Source organism: Aegilops tauschii, chromosome 7, assembly GCF_002575655.3.
Source record: "Aegilops tauschii subsp. strangulata cultivar AL8/78 chromosome 7, Aet v6.0, whole genome shotgun sequence".
NCBI lineage: Eukaryota > Viridiplantae > Streptophyta > Magnoliopsida > Poales > Poaceae > Aegilops > Aegilops tauschii.
The window spans coordinates 507,121,437-507,144,638 of NC_053041.3; the positions used below are offsets into that span (position 1 = coordinate 507,121,437).

At 45.3% G+C, this 23,202-nt stretch overlaps 3 protein-coding genes across 3 annotated transcripts; 2 read left to right on the top strand and 1 right to left on the bottom strand.

Moving 5' to 3' along the window:
* Positions 1 to 1,081: 1,081 nt before the first annotated feature.
* Positions 1,082 to 2,407, bottom strand: LOC109737847 (uncharacterized). The gene has a single exon (XM_020296974.1). It carries the CDS (start codon positions 2,405 to 2,407, stop codon positions 1,082 to 1,084), a length of 1,326 nt encoding a protein of 441 aa, XP_020152563.1.
* Positions 2,408 to 6,419: 4,012 nt separating this feature from the next.
* LOC109737845 (plant UBX domain-containing protein 4) lies at positions 6,420 to 11,780 on the top strand. The gene is made up of 4 exons (XM_020296972.4): positions 6,420 to 7,048; positions 8,961 to 9,246; positions 10,984 to 11,079; positions 11,162 to 11,780. The coding sequence occupies exons 1-4, from the start codon at positions 6,483 to 6,485 to the stop codon at positions 11,558 to 11,560; spliced, it is 1,347 nt and encodes a 448-aa protein (XP_020152561.1). The 5' UTR covers positions 6,420 to 6,482; the 3' UTR covers positions 11,561 to 11,780.
* Positions 11,781 to 17,347: 5,567 nt separating this feature from the next.
* On the top strand, positions 17,348 to 22,596 carry LOC109737846 (protein STRUBBELIG-RECEPTOR FAMILY 8). Its single transcript, XM_020296973.4, has 16 exons — positions 17,348 to 17,734; positions 17,820 to 17,955; positions 18,485 to 18,556; positions 18,641 to 18,706; positions 18,788 to 18,859; positions 18,950 to 19,021; positions 19,313 to 19,384; positions 19,479 to 19,544; positions 19,634 to 19,699; positions 19,787 to 20,118; positions 20,391 to 20,635; positions 20,745 to 21,016; positions 21,113 to 21,248; positions 21,361 to 21,500; positions 21,601 to 21,757; positions 21,991 to 22,596. The coding sequence occupies exons 1-16, from the start codon at positions 17,422 to 17,424 to the stop codon at positions 22,144 to 22,146; spliced, it is 2,373 nt and encodes a 790-aa protein (XP_020152562.1). The 5' UTR covers positions 17,348 to 17,421; the 3' UTR covers positions 22,147 to 22,596.
* The last annotated feature ends 606 nt before the right edge of the window (positions 22,597 to 23,202 follow it).

The window sequence follows — 23,202 nt, forward strand, 5'->3', positions numbered from 1 at the left end:
GGAGGGGAGCCGGGCGGCGACCAGGGGAGGTGCCGCGACAGAGGCCTGAGGCGAGCAGCGGGGAAGCCCGAGCGCGCGGGGGGATGCGAGCCAGGGGGAGCGACGACGCGGCCGGCGCGGTTGTGGCGCGCGCGGCCCGCGGTCGGGAGGTGCGGGCGGCTATGGCAGGTGTGTAGCGGGCGCTGGCGGTGCGAGCCACGGCGGGGGAAGGACACGACGGCGACGGCGCGCAGCGATAGCCGCAGTAGAAGCAGAGAAGAAGGAGCGAGGCCGGAGCCCGAGGGCTCACCCACGTTGCAGGGACGAGGGGCGGCGTGGCTCGGGGGTGCCTTTGGGGAGGAGGACGGGGACGAGCGACGTGGTGGTGGCGAGGAGCGTAGCGGTCCTCGGGCGACGGCGGTGTCCTGCGGCGGCGTTGGGGAGGGCGGCGCGATGTAGGAGGGAGAGGAAGGAGACCGTGAGGGGCGGCGCCGCGGTGACCGAGCTCAGCGGCGGGGCGCGGGGTCGGGTGCCTCCGATCCCGATCTGGATCGGGGAGGGGGCGCAGAAGGGGGAAGTGGGACGAGTGGGGGGGAGTGGGTGCGGTAGGTTAGGTTTTCCACCGACGGGGGGGGGGGGGGTTATGGGGACGGGGTGGGCTGGCCTGGTGGCCAGCTGGGCCAGTCGGCCCACTGGGGGGAGGGTTTTCTCTTCTCTTTTTTTCTGTTTGTTTCTCCCCTTTTGTATTTTCTTTTTATTTATTTATTTTCTTTTCTGTTTTATTTCAATTTAAATTATTTAGGCATCTATAAAAATGTGTTTACTTCACCATAATTACCGATGCAATAATTGACATAGCCCGAACATTTTTATTCTAATATTTGAAAACTTTTGTCGTTTGACTTATTTAGGATTTAAATTTGAAACGGTTTTGAATTAACCCGAGATTAATTACAGTGACAGAGGTGACGTGCCATCATTAACGTGAGATTACTGTAGCATGATTATCCGGGCGTTACACTTCTACATTCTCAGCTCCCCAATGTTCATCTTCACCAAAGGCTGCATCAACTGAATTTTTGCATTTGTTGGCATGGTGTCCTCATCCTTCACACCTGCCACATTTTTTCCTCCTAGGACCTAGTCCTTTTCCTTCACTACTGGACCTAATTCTAGTTTTCCTCGGCCTGCCAGGTGCTCTGTTTTGAACTGGAGCAGAAAGTTTAAATCCTGGATTCACAATTTCCCACTGTTGCTTCCCTTCCAAAGCTGGAAGGTTGTCAGCATAAGTAGCTCTGAATTTCTCAACATAATAAAACTTGTGCACATACTGATCTATTCCACTGGCTTCACCTCTAAGAGAAGTGATAAAGAACAGAGCATGGATACATGGCTTACCAGTTACTTGCCATTGTCTGCAACTACAAGACCACTTCTGTAAGTCAACAGGGTACCTCCATTCTCTTTTTTCTCTGTCAGTAGCAGTAACTTCATCCTCTGCTGGGCTTCTCCTAATCAAACTCATCTCTAAACCTTTTGTGTTTGCCATTAAGGCCTTCATCACACATGGAACAATGAGATGGCCTTCAAAATGATCAATGGCAATCATGTTCCTTATATCAAATTTTTGCATAATGTACTGCCTGATCTTGTCACACAAGTCAACTATGTGAAGCCCCTTGTATTTCTTGATCCTTGAGTTGAAAGCTTCAGCAAGGTTGTTGTTCACATAGTCTACCTTGCAAATGTCATTGATGTGTGCTCTAGCCCATATTTTTGTGTGATGCTCCTCTAAATATTCTTTAACTTTGGGCCTACTGTGCAACTGATTCAGATGATAGTTGTGCTTTTTAATGCTGTATGTAAGTGAGCATGGCCACAAATTCTCATCATAGAACTTGCCTTTGAATTTCTTGCTGAAGTTTTGAGCCAAATGCTTCATACACTCCCTGTGCTCCACCCCAGCATATACATCATCAACAGCTGTCTCCAATCCTTTGCATGCATCAGTATGTATGACTAAACCTTCTGGATGTCCTATTACTTTGTTCAGTTGTTGGAAGAACCAAGTCCAGCTCTCAATTGACTCTGCTTCTATGACACCATAGGCAACTGGAAATAACCAATTGTGTGCATCAAGGGCACAAGCAGAAACAAGCTGGCCCCTATACCTACCATTCAGTGTTGTTGCATCCACAGCAAGGTAAGGCCTGCACCCCTCCAAGAAACCTGTCTGACATGCCTTGAAGCACACAAACACTCTTCTGAAACACTCCTTGTGCAGTTTCTTTCCTCTCAATGAGTATTCCACAGTGTGCTTGTCAATTTCAACCACACTGCCTGGTGATGTTCTCTCAACTTCAGCCTTGAATGAATAAATCAGATTGAAACTATCACTGTACTTGCCAAACATCTTGTCTAGTGCCATCTCTTTACCAAAATAACACCTACTATATGGCACCTCCACTCCATACTTCTCTGTCAACCTGTGCTGAATTTCCTTTGGACCTATCCCTGGATTTTTTTCTAATCCAAGCCATAGAAGCATCTGCTATCCATCTTCTCTTTGCAGCCCTCAATCTCTGAGATCTGTTAACACTTGGACAGTTGTGAGGGTAAGGGTTGACCTTAATTTGTTAAAAAAGAACAAGCAATTAGTACATGAAACATAAATTTTGAACAATAATTATAAAAAGGAGAACAGAAAATGCATTAGTACCTGAAATAATGTGCTTCTCCTCATTAAAGAGGCATGCAGCCTCCACTTACATCTATCAAAGGCACATTTTACAGTAAACCTTCTTTGGTCACTTTTCAAAGTGACGTACTCTGTTTCAGTGGTAATTGAGAAAGTTGCAACTGCATTTCTGCAGTCAATTGCTGAAGGAAAAACTACACCTTCCCCAATAGAGGGATTATCTCTGTCATACATCATGACAGGTCTGTCCTCATCTTCAGCTTGAAAATCTCCATTGTCCAGGTCCTCCTGCTTCTCATCTTCATCTGTATCAGAGAATTCAGCAAGAATATACTCCTCATCTACATGATCTTCCTCATTGTTGTGCTGACCATAGCCTGGATAAAGTTTCTCATCTTCTTCATCAGACAAAAGTGCTGCATCAGGTTCTGCTTCCTCCACAACAGGATCAACTGGTATGCTAGGTTTAGCTTGGGTTTTACTGCAAGAATGCTCAGACTGAGCATTTGCACTTGGGGTTGTAGGTGGCCTGCAACTGCTACTTGTTCCCCTTGTGTTAGTCCTAGGTTTTGCAGATGCTTTAGAACCAGAGGGCCTTGAAGCAGTGGGGTTTGAATTATTTTCTGAACCAGAGGGGGGCCTACGCCTCTGAATAACAGTGATTTCCAGATTGCATGACATGGTTTGTGCATTATTTGCAAACATGGCACCTAACTCATTATCAGACTGAACAGGCACCCAAGCAACTTTCGACACACCCCAGTACCTTAGCTCAACAGCATCATGTAATCCCCATGGATATTTGGCAAATATTGTTGCCCTAAACTGCTCAAATGTGTTGTTGTTGTCCACCACTAATGGAAATGTGAAGCCAATTTCTTTTCCTTCTGTACCAACAGCAGTTAAAGTGCATGTCTCCATTCTAACACTGATATTAAATGCTCTAGCCGGATCAATTCTATGCAAACAGGGCACGATATCAACATACAACAACAGATCTGGGATCTAGGGGAGGAAGAAACAGCAGATCTGGGATGGGGGGACTTACCCTAATGTTGTCTGCGACCGTGTCCTTGCCTTGCGGCCGCGGACGCCGCAGGTGGCACCGCTGCCGTCGCCGTCGTCTCCCTTTAGGAATCCAAAAGATTGAGCTATAACCATAAAACTTGGGGAGTGCCTCAAGAAGCTCTTCCCGACATGTAGAGATCCGATTGGGCTCAAGTCTGCCTTCGATACTGGTACTTCGGAATCAAGGGCCCAACAAGCGATGCACCGGTATCTGGACACGTGATGGACCCAGTAGTAAATATTCCTTTGTGGAAGGCTTTGGTTATACCTGGGTGGCAAAGCATCATCGCTCAAGAAAGCACCACAGTCACACGAGAAAAAGTTTGAAAGGAGTGGTGCAAGAACGTATTCTGAGCCTCAGTCAACACAACTGCTGAAAGGGATGGGGCAGCCATACAAGGCCAATCACCAGCATTGATGAGTGGGCGCCTGGCACAACCGTGACGTCACCTAGCTTTATTCTATATTTCTCATTCTATTGGTATGTATAGAAAATCCCTACCCGCCTTCATTGGTTGAGTAAGGGGCATTTACCTATCAGTCCTAGTCCTAAGGCGCAATCGGAGCACTAAGCCCAAAAGCTCGGACTTCGTATACAGAAAGTAGAACTAAGGCTTGGTGTGGAGTTTTGGGGAGAGGGCCTGCATGGCCTGCTTCCCATAACTGGCCTTACTAAAACTTACGAAATGCTAATTTGACCTAAATAAGAGTTGATTCCCTTGCTTGTAGTTTTGGATCGATTCCGTATTTTTGTGATTGGGTCTTTTAGTTGCTTTGCTACTAGAGGTCTAGGTGGTCAGGGGTTTAAAAACGGATGCGCTAACGCACAACGGCTTTCGCAAATTTTTTTGTGTTTCTTCTTGAGCCGTACGAGATGAAATTTTCATATACGGCTCTTAGAGGGGGACTCGGTCTGCTTCCTGCCTGATCGGTGCTGACTGACTGTTCTTGCTTGTCTTGGGCCTGCTCTAGTTTTGGAAGATTAGCAATGGAAATTTAGCTACGGCTGGTGGCACACCCCCCAAACAAGCACCACTCGACGAGGGGGGGGGGCGAGAGTGAGTCGCTTAACACGGAACCACTTTTCAGAAGCTTTATTGAGTTTTGATAGTTGTGAAGATCCGAGTCCAGCTACTTCTTGCCTTGCGGCCGCGGGCACCACAGGTGGCACCGCCGCCGTCGCCGTCGTCCACCATCCTTGCCTTGCGGCCGCGGTCGCCGCAGGTGGCACCGCTGCCGTCGCCGCCGTCCACCATCTCCAGCAGTCACCGCGGGCACCGCAGTCGTCAACGTTGTCGCCTACTAGCTAGGGTTCGTGAGAGTGGGAACGGGGAGAGAATGGGGAACGGGAGAGAGTGGGGATGAGAGTGAGATGGGCCCGAGTGGGTTCTGTCCTAGCGGGGGGCAAGCAGGGTCCAAAACGGAGCGCCGTATGTGGTCAAACGGCGCTGACCAAGCGAAGCCGTGACGGAAGTGCAAAAAGAAATAATTCCAAAGTGGTGTGGACAGAACCAGTGACTTTCTCAAACTAGGGGTAAAACAGACGAGGGGGACACAACTAAGGGCACAAAGCTAATTGTCCCTATTTCTTTATATTTGTACCAAGTGTAGTCTTTAAAAGAAATACTCATACTTATAGGATGGTGAGCATTTCCAAAATCTGGACTTTCCCTAGCAGTCTCGAGCAATAGGTAAGAAGGCAAAATGCATTGTAACCCATATCGAGCATCTTAAGTCAAATCAATATAGTGCATTACTCGCTAGGTTCTCCAGATTAAAGCTCCACGCTACATCAAGCAAGCGAAAAAGGTCGAACCTAATAATTCACAGCGTGGAGGTCAAACAAGATGCGTAAGTTGCTCGTCCTCTCTTAATTCTGTGGATCTTTTGTTGTCATCAAGATCTTCACACATGATAAATCACCGCTGTGATAAGAAAATCATCATGCAGAAATTTGATTCGGCATGATAATGAGAATTAAAGTTGATATTTATCTTGCCAGGGGGCAATGTAAAAATTAGACATACTTTGTAAAGAAAAAAATTACATGGTTAATGGATAAAAATTATATTGAAAGTCCATGCTTTGCATGTCTAGGGCACATCTAGATGTGCCTTAGTTATTGCACATCTTAATGACTCAATCAAACATAAAAAGGAAAAAAAATACCCGCATGATTGTCCACCTAAAATCAACGACCTAGGACCTAGATGTTCAACATCAGGGCACGTCTAGATGTGCTTTAGCAAAATCATAAAAGATATCTCAGTAAAAAATCACATTAAAATGTATAGTAGAATACTATTAAAAAGTTAGCGCACAGATTACTTATTGCTCCCCCACAAATGTTCTTGGGTAATAACAGGCCCCCGAGCCACAAGGCCCAGCAAGATCTGTGACTAACTTTTGCTCCCCCACAAATGAGCTTGGGTGACAGGCTAACGCGACAAAGCCCAGCGATAGTGTTGCCAGAGCTGACGTTTTATTCCTGTGTATGCGAACTAAATAGGGCGAGGTGGGACTAAAGTTGTGTTTGCCAACAAATTCAAGGTACTAACGGGCTAAACAAACAGCAGCTTCTCCAAACTCAAAGCCCAAACAGAAAACCTCGAAGTCGGTAGCCCATCGCGGCGTGACGGCCCAAATGGCCAGACGCGGTCAAAAGGTAGAGGCAAACGAGACGAGAAGGCTTCCTCCCAAAGCCTTCCAAGCCAGACACGCGGCCGCCGCAGCCGAGATGGCCGCCGGAGATGCCACCCACGCGCCGCCGGCCGCGGAGGCGCAGTCTCTGGTGGAGTCGTTCTGCGCCGTCACCTCGGCGACCCCCGACGAGGCGGCCTTCTTCCTCGAGGGCCACAACTGGGCCCTCGAGGCCGCCGTTCGATCCTTCTACGACAACACGGAGGTCGACGCCGATGGCCCCGATCCGGCACCCCAGCCCCCGCCACCGGTCCCAGCCGCTGTCGATGGCGCGGACTCCGAGGACGAGGACTACGTGGGCGGCGGCGACAAGGATGAGGACGACGAGGACTACGTGGGCGGCGGCGACGAGGACGACGACGAGGATGCCGCCCTCGCCGCTGCGTCTGCGGCGGCAGATGAGCGGAGGAGGAGGCCCGCGAAGAGGCAGAAGAGGAGCCACCAAGCGCGGGGCGGGAGCGGGGGCGCGAGTGGGAGGGGGACTGTGAGGACGCTCTCCGATCTCGGAGGTGGCAAGGGGCGCGCGGGGTCGGACGAAGACGAGGACTCGGACGACGACGAGTGGGCGCCACCCCCTGAGTTGTACACCGGCGGCGAGAGGAGGTCAGTGCTACCTGCATCCCAGGGTTTTGCGATGCTTGCTTCATTTCTAGCTAGATCGCAGAGGCAACTCATTTCTAGGGTTTTAGGTTGCGTTGTTTTTGGCCTAATTTTGTGATCCATGCGAATTGAGGGGCCGCTGGATTTGTGGTGAGAGGGAGCTAACTAAACGTGCTAAAATGCTGGGCGCTTTCACGTTTACTCATTATTAGTATCCAATACTCTTGTGAATTTCTGGATAGCGTTCGGTTCTGCTAACATTATTTTGGCGAATGCCTGGGGCCCTAGGTCTTGAATAGATACAATAATGGAATCTGTGTGAGCGCCAAATCGTTGGGATGGCATGAGAGTTAAATGTTGTTCTTCTAGACCACCTTATCTGTTCCTTAGTACTCAAATGGCTTATCTATGTTTGCAATCTCGCAATACTTATGCAGTGTCCTTGCATAGAGTACGGGTTTGTGTATATTGATATGGCATTACTGGTTTGTGTTTGTCAAGGTAGCATTTCACTAGACTTGTGATTTGAGTTCGAAGTTCAATCACTGGCGACAAAGCTCTTTAAAATTTTCCTGTATCTTCACAGCATACCAATAAGTTTAAATCCTTAGCTAGGATTGTGTGTGGATCAATTTAGTTGGTAGAGTTATCCAGCATTTGGGTATTTTAGTTGCGAGCAACTTACGTTTTACAATTGCTGGTGTGACTTTGTGGTACAGCTGTAGTCCTTAAATTTACCTGTCTGTTCTTATTATAGAAGTGCTATAGAAATCTTACTTAGCACCATGGACAAAAAGTAAGTTCTCAAGTTCTTGGATATCTGATATAACTTGCTAGGCTACTTTCCAGTACTGAGAACTGGTTCTCCGTAATATGATATGTTCATAAAGTTGTGATAGTAAGAAGTTTGTGTAATTAAGAAGGAAATCGTAACATGAAGAGTTCGAAACGATTGCCCTGTTTTTTTCATTATCAGAGATGAATCTCTGGATATTGTTATGGGGTCAGCTAGTTGGCAAGGATGCGTGAGCTCTAGTAATTGGTAAACTTGTTGGTTACCTAGTTATTTTGTTTCTTATTGTTGAGTTGGCATGTTCAACAAGATTTGGGTTATTTCTGATGGGTTTTGGTTAGGCATAATCCCTATGGCCATAATTTCAGTGTTTTATCATATGTTAGCAAAGGCATATGGAATGAAAAAACAACATGGGCTTGGACTTATTCGTGGTGATTATTCATCAGCCAATTTATAGAATCTAGTGGAACCAGGTTGATTCCAGGCTGGTTAATGCTGGTAACTAGATGGAAACTTAAAATTGATTCCATGATTAGAAAAACACCTTTGATTTCACATGTTCTTCTGTTCAGTGTACATAAATATATCTTCTGCAACAAACTATTCTTCGACTACTTGGAGACCACTTCTCAGCAGGCATGGTTCGTGGTTTTACCTGCTCATTTTTTGTGGTGATTAGTATGGATTACATTCTAGGCTTTATCCCAAACCTACAGAAAACTTAGGCAAGAATTCATCCAGGACCCTTAAAAATCTAGGAACCACCCAAAAGAACTGTCTCAAACTAAGAATTACATATTTATTTTTATATATTCTGCCATGATGTTATGAAAAATGTGATTACATGGAGAGCATATTTAAATTGGCCTGACTTGGTCACTTCTTGGAATAGCTTGCCACTTCCTTGTCCTTGAACTTACCAGGAAGTTAGTCCTGACTGATTGGCCTTGGGTATCATACATATTTAGATGTCATTGTATCAGTGATAACATGATTTGTAAGGATCATAGGTAGATCCATAGATGATGTGCAGTGAAGGCTCTTATAAATTGTATGCTGTGCAGCCTTTGTACTTCTATATTTTTAATAGGCTTATAACTTTCATATTACTTTGTTCAGCGGAATGGTTGTTAGAGATCGATCCAAACGCAAAAATGTTGCGGATGAGGTTTTTAAGCAAGCTAAGAGGAAGGGAGCTAAGCAAGGCCCAGCTCGCCGGCAATCTTCTAGTTCAAGGAGCTTTCCTGGGACTAGCAGACTTCTAACAGGTGAAACTGTACAGCCTGACGCACCACAGCCACCAGAGGAAATTGTTCACAACATCTACTTCTGGAGCGATGGGTTCACAGTAGACGACGGTCCACTCAGAAGTTTCAACGACCCAGAGCATGCATCCTTTTTAGAGGTAAAAGAACTCTGATGTGTGCAACTGAGTGTATATGCATTACTAGTTGTTATATCTGTCTTGTGAATTGATACGTGCTTTTTGCTATTTCTTTTACTTTTATAATGCTTTATGTTCACCCTTCTGTTTACAACATGGAGTGATAGTTCTGTCTTGAACCTTTTGCCGTTACATGCTGATGATTATGTGTGCAATATAGCATAATAATGGTTAATCCTTACTCATAAAGATCTGAGTTGGCAGCGGTCCATTCACCGCTTAAAAGTTATTAGGAATCACCACAGGTGTCAACCATTTTATGGAGGATGTACATATGCTTGATTCGACTAATGTATGTTTTAAGATAATGTTTATTAATTCTGTACAAATTCGTGGATTATATGGCACAAGTGTTTAAACAACCGACAATATATAGCCAAAAAAAATATCTGTACCAGCGCATGAGCATTTAGCTAATTGAAATAATGTCTGAGTGACCTCTTTCCATGTTGTTAGACGTAATGTTTTTTAGCTGGTACTCCCTCCGTCCACGAATAAGTGTACATATAGAAATTTTAGGACAGATTACGGAGTGAGGTAAAAAATGCATTGGGAAGTGCAAGCCACCATCTCTCTTCTCTTTAATTACCCCACCCCCAATGAGCCAAGTGCATGCAGAAAGTGAGGAGACAGTGTGGTGAATGTTATAGGTCTTGATTACCGTGTGATGATAGAGAAACATTTTTTTTCACTTTAAAGTGCATTGGAAAGATAGAAGTACACTCTTTTGTGGACAAATTTTGAATGACAAATGTACACTTATTCGTGGACAGAGGGAGTACTCAAGAAACTAACTCAGCTTTGCTTCAGTGATGGTGTCTAACTGTTCCTCTTATTTCTGCAATGGTCCCAGTTAATACATACTCCCTCTGTTCCACAATGTAGTGCCTATAGATTTTTTGAGAAGTCAAACTTTACAAACTTTGACCAAGTTTGTAGAGAAAAACATATAATTCTAGAGTACCAAATACATATTATTAGATATCATCACAAGACATACTTTCATATTGTATATATTTGATATTGTAGTTATCAACAGTTTTCTCTATAAATTTGGTGATAGTTTGTAAAGCTTGACTTTTCAAAAAATCTGTATGCACTACATTATGGAACGGAGGGAGTATAAGCCAGGGTTATGGATGTGTTAGTGGTTAGGCAATTTTTTTGCCATTAGTTACACATATTTTCTGTCCAATAACTTGTTTCGTAGCAAGTTATCAGTGTATTGCAGTAGGCTGCCGAGTACAATAATTCTGCATATCAAGGCACCCTGATTTCTTGATGAAATAGGCAAAGGGAAAAAAATAGGTAGCTTTATCAGCTACTCCCTCCGTTCCCTAATACAAGTCTTTTTAGAGATTTCAATACAGACTACATTCGGATGTATATAGACGTATTTTAGAGTGTAGATTCATGCATTTTGCTCTGTATGTAGTCCGCATTGGAATCTCTAAAAGGACTTATATTTAGGAACGGATGGAGTATATTTTGTTCGAACTCCTTTGTTGTTGCTTATCCCCTGATTGAATCTGTTGGTCTTACTCGTAACACTTTCTGTTCGGCTATATATATTATAAAGTGTGTGGAACATGCATTTGTTCTTTTATTCTGTCACATGTTGCTGTTGTTATATCTGCTTGTGCTGAATTGAATGCAAGTAATCCACTTATCTATCTTTTGATTTTTCTGTTTCTCTAGAGCATCATGAAGTCTGAATGCCCAACTGAGCTTGCGCCGGCTGATGGGAGGTCAAAGGTGAATGTAAATCTTATCCGTAAAGAAGAAAAATGTCCTGTAAGTATCATGTAATTTCTGTAGCGCTCCATACGTTTCTTACATGGTTGCTGTCGCAATAATCATCGATACCTGAACACAGGAGTCACTCAAGCGCCCGGCCCCATTTCAAGGAGGGGGGAGAATTCTCACGGCACCTTCTGAAAACTCTGCTCCTTCGGATATCACTCCTGCGGCTGCTGCTTCTAGCACTGCGACCACCACCGTGCCCAAGACTATCACAGTGGACGATTCTCTGCCATCAACCTCTCTCCAGATCAGGTTTGTAGACGGCAGCCGTGTGGTTGCGCGCTTCAACACAAGCCACACGATCAGCGACGTGCGGGCATTCATCGACACAACAAGGCCAGGAGAAACAAGCGACTACACGCTGCAGGTCGGGTTCCCCCCTAAGCCGCTCGACGACGCGACCAAGACCATTGAGGAAGCCGGCGTCGCCAACTCGGTGATCATCCAGAGTCTAATCTCAACAGGCTGTTGACCCCACGTCATCGAACACACCATCCATCCGTCCCAATCGTGCACATTTCCTTGCCCTTTTGTCCGTCCCTGAGCTCTCTTGGATTTTAGCATTTGAGCCTTCCATGGCCGCTCTTCACTAGCCGCCCCTCGGGTATTAAGATTGTAAAAATCAGCGAGATCTGGGTACCCGTCCGTCCGTCTTATTCATCCTGCTATAGCGTAAGTATACTTGGCTTGCACTTGTGCTTCCTGTCCGGTCTGCATCACGTTTCGTCTGTTGGCAGTCCTTTTGTTCGTGTCTAACGTCCCCTTTGGTACGGGCGTGGGACAGGGAAGGGTAGCTGCAACGGATGCCCATTATTCATGTTTTGTTGTTATCATCGAACCGATGTCCTGACGCGGTGACGCGGATGGCAATTTGCGAGCAACCGGGGTGAGTTGTTAGCAGGCAGTGTCTCTTTCTGACCTAGCGGTTTCAAGAGTTATGACAAGAAAAATCCCGGCCTCTGAACACGGTATAACAAGGTCGATGCTGGCAACACTGGCTCATCATTTCTTGTTCGGGAACAACATTCCTGCGTTGAGAAGTCGGAGGCAAAGAATTGCTTGTCACTTCTATCTCCTATCTGAACTGAGCCAATCGAGTGATGAGAAAGGTCTACACCTAATTATCTGACCCGGTGGAGTCATCACATCACTGGATTCAGGGTCCAACCCGGCCATGATTATTGGCCTGTTGCATCGGCCGCTCTGTAACCGACGGCACGGCGCATGAGGGAGGGCTCGCCGACAAAACGGACGCGCGATTTCCAGCTGTAAATCCGCGCTATTGATCCGCCCAGTCGGCGGGACACGACACGGCGGAGCGCGACGCGGCCGCGCCGTGCCGGTGGGCGCATGCATGGCCATTGGCCGCGAGACCAGATCCGGCTTAATAAAGTCACTTCGCTTGCTCTGGTTAATTATTGGAGAGGCTGGTTCGTTCGACCGACCGATCGGCTTGACTAGTCCTTCGCCTACTTGTCACGGGAGGGCGCCTCCATGCTCACAGGTCTGAATTACTGGTGATCAGTGAACCTCCTAGCACGCTCCTGTTTGGAAGCTTCTCCTGTCTGTCAATCTGATTCCGATTAGCACGACTTTTGGAGGGCAAGTTGCCCAAGGACTGTTGTTACACACGCAGACACACTGACACAGTTAACCGGCCGGGTCCAACAGTTCTTTTCTCTGTCCCTGTCAACCTTTGTTCTGCCTTTTTAGGAGACTGTTGTTCTGCTCAGTGCTCGCAACATTATTCAGTTTGGTAACACGTCACGGGTTCTTGGATGGACGCGATCCAGTGTGTTTGACTACCGGTCTCTCGGATGTTAATAATAACTAATAAGATGCCTACCTCGAGAGGACACACTGACAGGAACCCCTCAACACTTGGTCTGTGTGTGCACTCTCGATGATAATCTCGTCGGTGTAAAGTGTTTTCTCTGCTCTCTCTTTTTTTTCTCCATGTTTGTTCAACATGCCATGACAAACAATTTCTGATTTTTTTCCCTTTCCATAACACACAAAAGTTCCGACTGTCGTTTTCTATTTGGAACTTGAGAAAGAGCTTTTTACAGGATTGCTGAAAACAACCAATTCTTATGTTTTCACATTTCTGTGTTTTGAAAGAGGTCTTTTGCAATCCATTTGAATCAAAGAAGCCCCTTGCCCCTTACTAATTCTTCATCTGTCCGGGTTTATTAGAGCATCCCGCATATAGCTAATCAGTTCCTTGAAATGTCCGTGAACGCGTCCCGTCGCTGTTCGCACCCTCTCAATCTTTTGATTCCACAACCGGGACCTCATTTAGCAAACCCCAAACCCATACAACCACATGCATCCTACTACCTCTACGATCATCCACAGCTACTACATCAATACATGCCATCAGACTACCAAAAAATGGCATTGACCTACATACATAATAAGCTATGGACAAAGATCATCCAGGGCTATTACATCAATACATGCCATCAGACTATCAAAATTTGGCATGGTCGACATACATAAGTAGATGGTATCCCGCGCGTTGCTGCGGGAACTTGTAATACTCCACATGAGAAAGATTATGGAGTGAAAATAAGTAAAGAATGAAAAAAATATGTTAATTCAAACCTTTGCTGGTATAGAGAGTGACAATAAGTAAGCAATTAAAAATATATGTTTGTTTGAGCCTTAATAATACTATGTGAAAAGTCAGAAAATTAGTATATCATAGAGTACTATCTCATATTTTTGTAATTAAAATGCATTGCTTTTTGCGCAAAATTGAAATGCATCACTAACATGAGAAAATAGGACATACAATTAATGAAAATTACTAAAAGAGCAAGCGTTGCTATTTACACGGCATTGCGAGAACGAATTTTGCACAACGACGCATATTAGTTTGTACTCCTCCGTTCCTAAATATTTGTCTTTTTAGAGATTTCAAATGGACTACCACATATGGATGTATATAGATATACTCTAAAGTGTGGATTCACTCATTTTGCTCCGTATGTAGTCATTTGTTGAAATCTCTAGAAAGACAAATATTTAGGAACGGAGGGAGTACATTCATATTATTAAAATGCAGTAGACAGCTTGATTTGCCATCGTGTAGCTGTCGTGCAGACTGAATCATCCGCTCAGCTGTTCCGTTACTGAAAACATGTGAAGCCCAGTCTGAACCTACTGAAAGAAAGGCAAGACACAAAACAACTATACAAATGCCTTTTGAGTTATTTGTAATAGGAACGGAAGCACAAAATATAAACAAATCAAACAACAACACATACATACATCTTAGAATTTGTACATGACCAAGAGCCACATACCAATCAGTGTAAAAAAATGAAAGGGTAAGGTGCATGTACAGTGCATATGAAAAAGCGCAGATGCCTTCAGGGGAGCAACACAGGGGTAAAGTTCTGGACAAATTTACGACAGGAACGGCCTCATCTCCCTGCTCCTACCTAGCAATAAATTTTTTTTGCACAAAAGGATCAACAAAAACTGGGAACAATGCATCTGAATGTGATGTAGCAACTAATTATAAAAGCAAATGAAACTGAGAAAGAAAAATTAACTACCTCAAGTCCAGATCAAAGATCCATGTCAATCAAATTCATACATGGAATTGATCCGTATTCAGATACAAAAATGTACAGAGTAATTTAGCTGTGTAGTAGTCCATGAAACTGAAGGTAGAAATTGAAGTGATCTAATTCTCTGAACCCAAAAAAGCATGTGCAAGGCCACAGCTGCTACTTAGTGGCATGAATTGGCTCCAATCATCGTGAAACGGATTGGTATATGATGTGCACGCATAGTGTTACTGTTTTTGCCTCCTAAGATCGGATAGAGGAAACAACAAAGTATCCACTTCTTCCTGCTCTTACCTTGGCGACTTGAGAAACAACACAGGCGTAAAGATATGGACAAATATAAGATGGGAGCAGCACCATCTTCCTGCTCCTACCATGGCGAGTTGGCTACAGAGGCGCTAGTTTGATTGGGATCCATCACGCCGTCGAACTACTCTTGGGGGCAGACGCGAGGCGCCGCTGGCGCTGGCCGCTGTCATATCACGGTGCCCTTCCCGGCGCCAGCTACTCCATCTGAAAATCAGGGCCTCCACGGATCCACCCAAGCTAACTTAAAAGAACGATGTTCAGATCTGGGGACATAGATATGAAGGTTGAAGGAGGAGGCTGATCGTGGCACGCATGGTTCATCGGGAGGTCGGGTCGACGCCATGACGTGTGGCTTGGGGCAACATAGTCCAGGCTCGCGCCGATCATGGGGTTCTCGGAGGGTGGCATCGCGCAGGTCTCGGACGGCCAGCGAAGATTGGGCCGGCGGCGACGCAATATGGGAATTGTGGCACAAATAAAGATGGAAGCAGAAGAATTGGGAAGAGTATGCTGAGATTTATTGGTGGAAGGGAGATGGAAGGAACCGTCGCACGAAGAAGCAATCAGTGCGACGGGAATTAACATAATCAGAGAAAGGGAAGCAATACGTGCAACGGGAATTAACACAATCAGACGATTCGTTTCATTGAAAAAATAAAAAAGAAATTGCTGAGGTGGCAGATTTTCTTAGGTGGGAATGCTGCATGTTGATTGCTGATGTGGACAGTGTGCATGGCGAGAGAATATGAAGTAGTGGGAAGCAACTTCTTAAAAATGATAGATAAGCTATGGACAAATATCATCCACGATTGCCCTTGCCATAGCCGGTGCCCATGGTGTCTTTGTCACGGAAGTACCGCTCGAACACGCAAAATAGATTAAGCCGGCTGTGCACATCGCTGGAGTTGTCCATCCCGCCACAGTCCTCCTCCTCTTTTTTGGGGGCAGTCCTGCCATGGCACGTTGGCAGGGTCTTGAACTGAAGACCTCTTGGCTCTGGTATCATATTGAATTCATGCTCCAACCAGTTGCTCCAAAAGTCCGAACTGATGGAAAGATGCGGACAATATATTTCAACAAACATAACAATGCATAGGGTGAACATGTCTTGGGATTCTAATTTGTGACCGTACCCTTGTACCCACCTTAGTTCAACCAAATGAAAATTTAGTTCATTTAGTTGAACTAAAGAGGGTCACAAAAGACATACCCTTTCACCTCTGCCCACACGACTAGGGATTTTCTGCCTCCGCTGCCCGCCGGCGTTGGCCCGCCTCGTCTCCGATGGCCTTAGGGTCATGAAGGCGCGGTGGACCTCGGCACTTGCCGGCGAGAGGATTCTTGCCCCGTTTTTAGGTGTTCTTTTAAGGTCGATTAGGGTTTGTGTTATGCCCGGAAGACGAGGTAGCGTCGGCTATCTGAAGATGAAATAAGGTCATTCACTCCTGCCCGTCTATCCCCCGCCTTGGCGGCGCCTAACATCGTCGAAGGGCGTGTGGAGGTGCGTCTCCTTCAGATCTTATGGGATTCAATCGGAGTTGGTCTTCTGTGGATCTTCATGGATACAATCTTCGTTCGTTTTAACTGTATGTCTTCGTGTTGCATCCTTCTGACCTATGCTTCTCTTCATCGGTGGGATTGATGTTTTGCTGTGTTGGTCATTTGGGGTCTTAGCACGATGACTTCTTGACTGGCTACTACAATAAGTTTTCCCGGCTCCGGTGAGGGAGGGTCGGGCGATGACGGCAGCGCGTCTTCGGCTTGCTCGAGAGCTTGTAATCATCACTAGATGGTCTACATATCTGTATTTATTTTTTATTATTTCTAGTGTTCCTTGTACCACCCTAACAAATGATTAAGTTTTTCTAAAAAGAAACCAAAGAAGGTTAGAGAATACCCTGAAGGGTACCCATTTGCACCCTGAAATATGTCACCCGTACCTGGTCCTCTCTAGCCGTTAGACTAGCCACAATGGGTAGTAACATAGAGTAGTAACATGGGCATGTTACTACTCTATGTTACTACCTCTATAGTGGGAAGTAACATATGTGTGGTAACATGCAATACTTTATCTATTATGCTATAGATTCATCTTGCTTTGGTATGTGTGATGTTACAGTAACTAGCTAAGTTACTAGAACTACCTCTCTTTTCATTAACTCATTGCCACATAGACAAATTTGCTGAGTTGGACTTGAAGTTACTGCTGAAATTACTCCCACTGTGGCTAGTCTTAGATGGACCGAATTTTGATTTAAAGTTTGTGTGCCTTGTGTGTCTAAACCTATGATCATTTTTTTATCGGTGCGCCAGCTCGCCTTCCCCTCCAACAGCTCGTTGTCGTCCCCCACATTTACGAAGCCAAAAGCACGCCGCGGCGGTACCCCACACCGCGGACAACCGCAGCGAGACAAGGACCCGGGAACCCAGAGACAGGAAGCGGATGGGGGAGAGGGACCAATCCTTGCCGACGCCACACTGCATCCCCTCCCGCGCCCACTGCCTCGAGCAAGCATGGCATCGAGCACTCCCTTCTATATTAACTAGCCCCGGATGGATAGATAAGAGCGAGGCATGGGCCGTCGGGAATGGTGATCACCGCGGCCAGGTCGTGTCAGCCGAGAAGATAGCCGCGACGAGGGTTCTCCTAGCGGAGAGAGGGCCAGGAATGGCGGCGCTGGCCGCCGCCGCCGCTTTTGCCGGCCTCCTCCTCGCCCTTGTTCCCGTGGTCGGGGCCGATACCGACGCCGCCGGCGGTAATGCCGGCCCCCCCTCTTGGTTTCTTGGCGCAAACTCTGCGATTATCACTGCATGATGTTTGATGTGCTCTGGTTCTTGCAGCTGCGGCTCTGGGGAACCTCTACACCTCCTGGAACAGCCCGGCTCAGCTCGTCGGCTGGTCGGCGGCCGGCGGCGGCGACCCCTGCGGCGCCGCCTGGATGGGCGTCTCCTGCTCTGGCTCCGCCATCACCTCAATGTAAGGGTCTCTCTCTTGTCCTAAATTGTTTACTGATGAAGAATTGAAGAGGGCAAAGGTAGCTGCATTCTGGTTGCATGAAAAGTTTGGCATGGTAGCGTCTTGCAGGGAAAATTCTGTCAGCATTTGCATCCTTTGCAGGCATTTTGGGCACCGGAAAAGTGTGCGAACATTTACCATATGCGCTGGCCAGAAAAATCTCTGTTGACTTCTGGGACAAAAAGTTCTCCTTTTTCGTTCTTTTGCATGCATGCTGTGAAAAACAGAGATTTATGTAACCCTGCTCTGAAACTGACTAGTTTTGTTTGGCTAAGCTTTTGGTACCAAGCTTTGAAGAAACCTCTATATATTTGTGCTTTTCAATTCAAAGTTGCTGTAGACTATCGAAATGTTACTGACAGAAGATTTTGCATATTTGTGCTTCCCCTTTATTCTGCTCTTATCTGATTTTACCGTTGTTGTCATACGAATTTCTCTGAAACAAAGTTAATCAGCACTGTTATACCCTGCTTCCACACCTATTTTGCAGCAACCTTTCTGGTATGGGATTGAATGGCACTCTTGGCTACCTACTGTCCAGTCTAGTGGCACTGACAACGATGTATGAGCTAACACCAGTAGTACAAATCTTCATTGCTCTATGTTTTCCTTAAAATTCATATTATTTTCATTTCTGTACTTGCAGGGACTTGAGTAACAACAGCTTGCATGATGTAATTCCGTATCAGCTGCCACCAAATCTTATCCATCTGTAATGCTTCTCACCTTGCACATCTTCATTACCATTTACAAGTAATTTGTTCTTGCTATTTTACTCATAGCGATGATGCAGGAATTTGGCGAGAAATAATTTTTCCGGCAACATCCCATACTCTATATCCAACATCTTATCACTTGGCTACCTGTAAGTTGCTTACTACCGCAAATATGTGATTAAATTTGTGGCGTTTTTTTTATGTGACATAGTCTAACTACAAATAACATCTGCATGCAGCAATGTCAGTCACAACTCTCTGTTCCAGGAAATCGGCGAACTATTTGGGGGCCTCAATTCGCTTTCTGTATTGTAAGGCCTACTGAGACTTTTTTATCTTCGTCTTATTTGGGTGCTATGAGCTTGCATCATTCACTAAATAAGCATAGGGGTGCCCAAACCGAAGCTACGAGCTATATCATTCTCTTTCTTCGTCATTTTTGGATGCCGAAGATGAATTTAATTATCCATTTTCACCTGTGAAATGTGCGTTGAAATGATGATCATCGGCACTAAAGCGGGTCACTGCATAACTGTTAGCAGTGCATATGCATTTTCCCCCTGTTACATGACTTCATCTTAAGCTTTTTAAAATCGTTTCAGGGATTTATCTTTCAACAACTTGTCAGGAAATCTTCCAGTTTCTTTTGTCTCTTTGTCAAATCTTTCTAGACTGTAAGTATCCAATAATCTTCAACTCGATCTTCTCGCTTTTGTGTTTCAGTTTCATGGTTGTTCCATAATTCTTTACTTTCATCCCATTGTGCAGCTATATGCAAAACAATCAATTATCAGGCACAGTCAATGTCCTCAGCAACCTAAGCCTTACTACACTGTAAGTGACTTCCCATTTGCCAACATGACTGCTAATAAACTTTGCCTGCTTTTTTGTCTCATGCGTACAATAATTATGCCTTTAAACAGAAATATAGCAAACAACAACTTCAGCGGCTTGATACCCGAGGAACTCAGCTCGATTCCAGACTTGAGGTAGGCACTATAACATATTTTATTGCTATTTTATTACACAAATCATAATTTTTAGATACTGATGAGTCAGTGCAATTGCAACCATAGCGCTGGAGGGAACTCATTTATCAATATGCCTGCATCTCCACCACGGATTATCATGCCACCATCTCAGAGTCCGGTTGCTCAGCCCGACCGTCCTCAAGTACCGACAACTTTTCCAAATGGCCCTGAGGATGAGATGCCTATCGACGAAGGTGACAAGAAGCAAGGCCGGCAAACAGGTCTTCTTGTAGGGTTGGCTGTTGGATCAGTGGCTGCTGCTTCATGCATACTTTTCGCGCTGGTGTTCTGCCTTCACAGTGTCCATAAAAGAAAGGATGGTGATACCGGTGAACCGAAAGACTTCGTAGGTGCTCTTGCAGTAAACATAGACAGAGGTATGCTCCTATTTCTTCGCGCGTGATAGTTTCTCGTTACCATTTGAAGTAAACAGAGGAATTTGTAGGTTCCCTTGCAGTAGGAAACTAGGAATAGGTATGAGGTAAACTGAATAAAGAATCTGTTATTTTCCTGTTTTCGAGATGTAAAAAAGGTAAAAATGAAACAGTTGCAGGAGGCTGAAATGTTCATTAACTTTAAATTAGTAAATTCTGTCTGGTTGGTAATTCAAATCCTTACAACCATCTCGTTTCTTTTTGTGTGTGTGTAGATTCTAACAACAACATCCATCAAGACTCTCCTGTCGCAGCTTCAGTGCTCCCGCGGCCTATTGGCACTCCTGAGAGGGCGTATGGTGTAAATAGTTCTCCAGCAAAGAAGATAAAGGTTCCTGGTGCGGCGACTTCTTATACTGTTGCTTCGCTCCAAGTTGCTACAAACAGCTTCTGTCAAGATACCCTACTAGGTGAGGGTTCACTTGGTCGTGTTTACAGAGCTGATTTCCCCAATGGAAAGGTAAAATTACTTATAGTCAACAATTACTTTTAGTGCTTTTACAAGCATAGCATTGTTTACATGTTCGGCTTCATCATACACTAGAACTGAACTGTGTGCGCGGCCACAGGTGCTTGCGGTGAAGAAGATAGACAGTGCTTCCCTTTCTTTGTATGAAGAGGATCATTTTCTTGAGGTTGTATCGAACATTTCTCGGCTTAGGCACCCGAACATCGTGTCGCTTACGGGCTACTGCGCTGATCATGGCCAAAGGCTTCTTGTATATGAGCATATCGGAAATGGAACACTGCATGATATGTTGCACTATTCCGATGAAGCGAGCAAGAACCTTACATGGAACGCCCGCGTGAGGATAGCGCTAGGCACCGCTCGAGCTTTGGAGTATGTTGTCTCAAAGATCTACTGAATATAGTGCCTTTCACTCTGCACTTTTCTGGTCAAGCGAAATATAACAGTGTACTGCTAACCTTTGTTCAGGTACCTGCATGAGGTGTGCTTGCCCTCTGTTGTACATAGAAACCTCAAGTCATCAAATATCCTGCTTGATGAAGAGTGCAGCCCACATCTGTCTGACGCCGGGCTTGCTGCCTTCTCACCAAATCCTGAGAGAGAGGTAAGTAACATAGTAGCAACATACTGCGGATGTCGGTTTTTTCAAAAGTTTCAGAAATGTTTTTCATTGTTAGTTGGACTAAATCAGGTATCGTTTTGTTATGTTTTGCCAGGTTTCAACTGAGGTGCTTGGCTCACTTGGATACAGTGCCCCAGAATTTGCCATGTCAGGAACATATACTGTAAAGAGTGACGTGTACAGTTTTGGAGTAGTGATGTTAGAGCTACTTACGGGCCGTAAGCCGCTAGACAGGTACCATTTCTGACCTGCAAAAGTGTACTATTGCTGTAAATTTGAACCAAAAAATCACCTTTTGTTATCTTGTTGCAATTTGAACCATTGTGTTGTGCAGATCCAGGGAGAGGTCAGAGCAGTCCCTTGTCGGGTGGGCAACCCCGCAGCTTCACGACATCGATGCGCTTGCCAAGATGGTTGACCCAGCAATGGATGGGATGTACCCTGCAAAATCTCTCTCCCGTTTCGCCGACATAATCGCGTTGTCTGTCCAGGTACATCATTTTCTTTTCTCTCACGCTGCATATGGCCATCAACATCTGTCCAGCTTGCAGCTAAAATATGAACACCATTCACTAGCAACCTGATCATTCACCCCTGTCAATCTCAAAGTAGATTATGTTGATAGGAAAAGTAGTGGCTATGTTGATATATGAACTGAATTATTCTCTTCAGAGAGGTAGACTGGTAGAGTAAGATCATAAATTTTCTGTCTGCCCTTCTGTAGCCGGAACCGGAGTTCCGTCCACCGATCTCCGAGGTCGTCCAGCAACTTGTGCGTCTGATGCAGAGGGCTAGCATGTTAAGACGGCAATCGGGAGACGACCTAGGGTCTTCGTACCGTGCCCCGGAGCGCGAAGGAGGCGCGTGGGACGCCGTCTGAGGCCAAACCTCCTGTCACCTACAAACCAGAGCTGTATCAGAACATAGTATCATTTTGTGAGTATTAGTTTGTATTCAGTTTATACTCCATTTTCTTTCTGGTATTTCAGGAGCTTCAGCCTATCTGTTTGTACCAAATACACTGTGAGGTTTGTGAACGGCTTGTATAGATATAGGATTCTGTTGTGGTGATCAGTTGTAGATAAAAAAGGAAAGGAAAGGGAGAGAAAAGGATTTGTGACAAGTTGAATGGTCACGCCTCTGTCAGACGGCGACCTGTGTGTGCCTTGCCAGTGCGGGAAGCCTCACTGATTCGCGGCGAAGCACACGTCGCTAGCTTGTCACGTCCTAACATGTATCTTCTTTTCAAACGAATTGCGTGCCATGTCAAACGTCTGAGCACATCATCTTTTGAGTGCTTGTATATTGGTGATGTTGAAGGCTCTTTTGTTTTCTTTCTTTTGTTGGGGCCTTGGGGGGATCTTGGATGTGTCGCTCAACGTTTCGAATTCTGATACCATAGTTTTTGAAACCGGACCGGACCGGACTGAACCCTTGACCTTCAGCCCATGCATGTTGAAGGACCAATAACCAACTAGGCCAGCAACACTTTGCGATTTATTAATAGGTTACATCGAAGATTATACGTTCTCATTTGATTAGAGGCCAATTTTTTAAAACAGTAACTTAGACATTTAGATTTTTTGTCACGAATGAACTGATGAACCGGCGGTCTGACCCGTGAAAACCTAAACAAGATTACAAGAAGCCTCACTGGTTCGGTTTTCTAAACTATGCATGAGACCAGCCGCTCTCTATTTGCAAAAAAAAGTATAAACAAATTGTTCCACTGCGTCCCGGAACACAAACCAAATCATTTTTCATTTCTAATGTTGCGCTCCAAATATTGGTCCTCTTTCGAACCGGACACCGGTATGTTTTGAATGTGTAGTTGGTGAGTTATATATTTCTCTACCTAAAATTGGAGGTAATTTTTTAATGACTCACACTGGAAAATAATAATCAGATTTGATCGAGCACAACATGGTTGATTTGG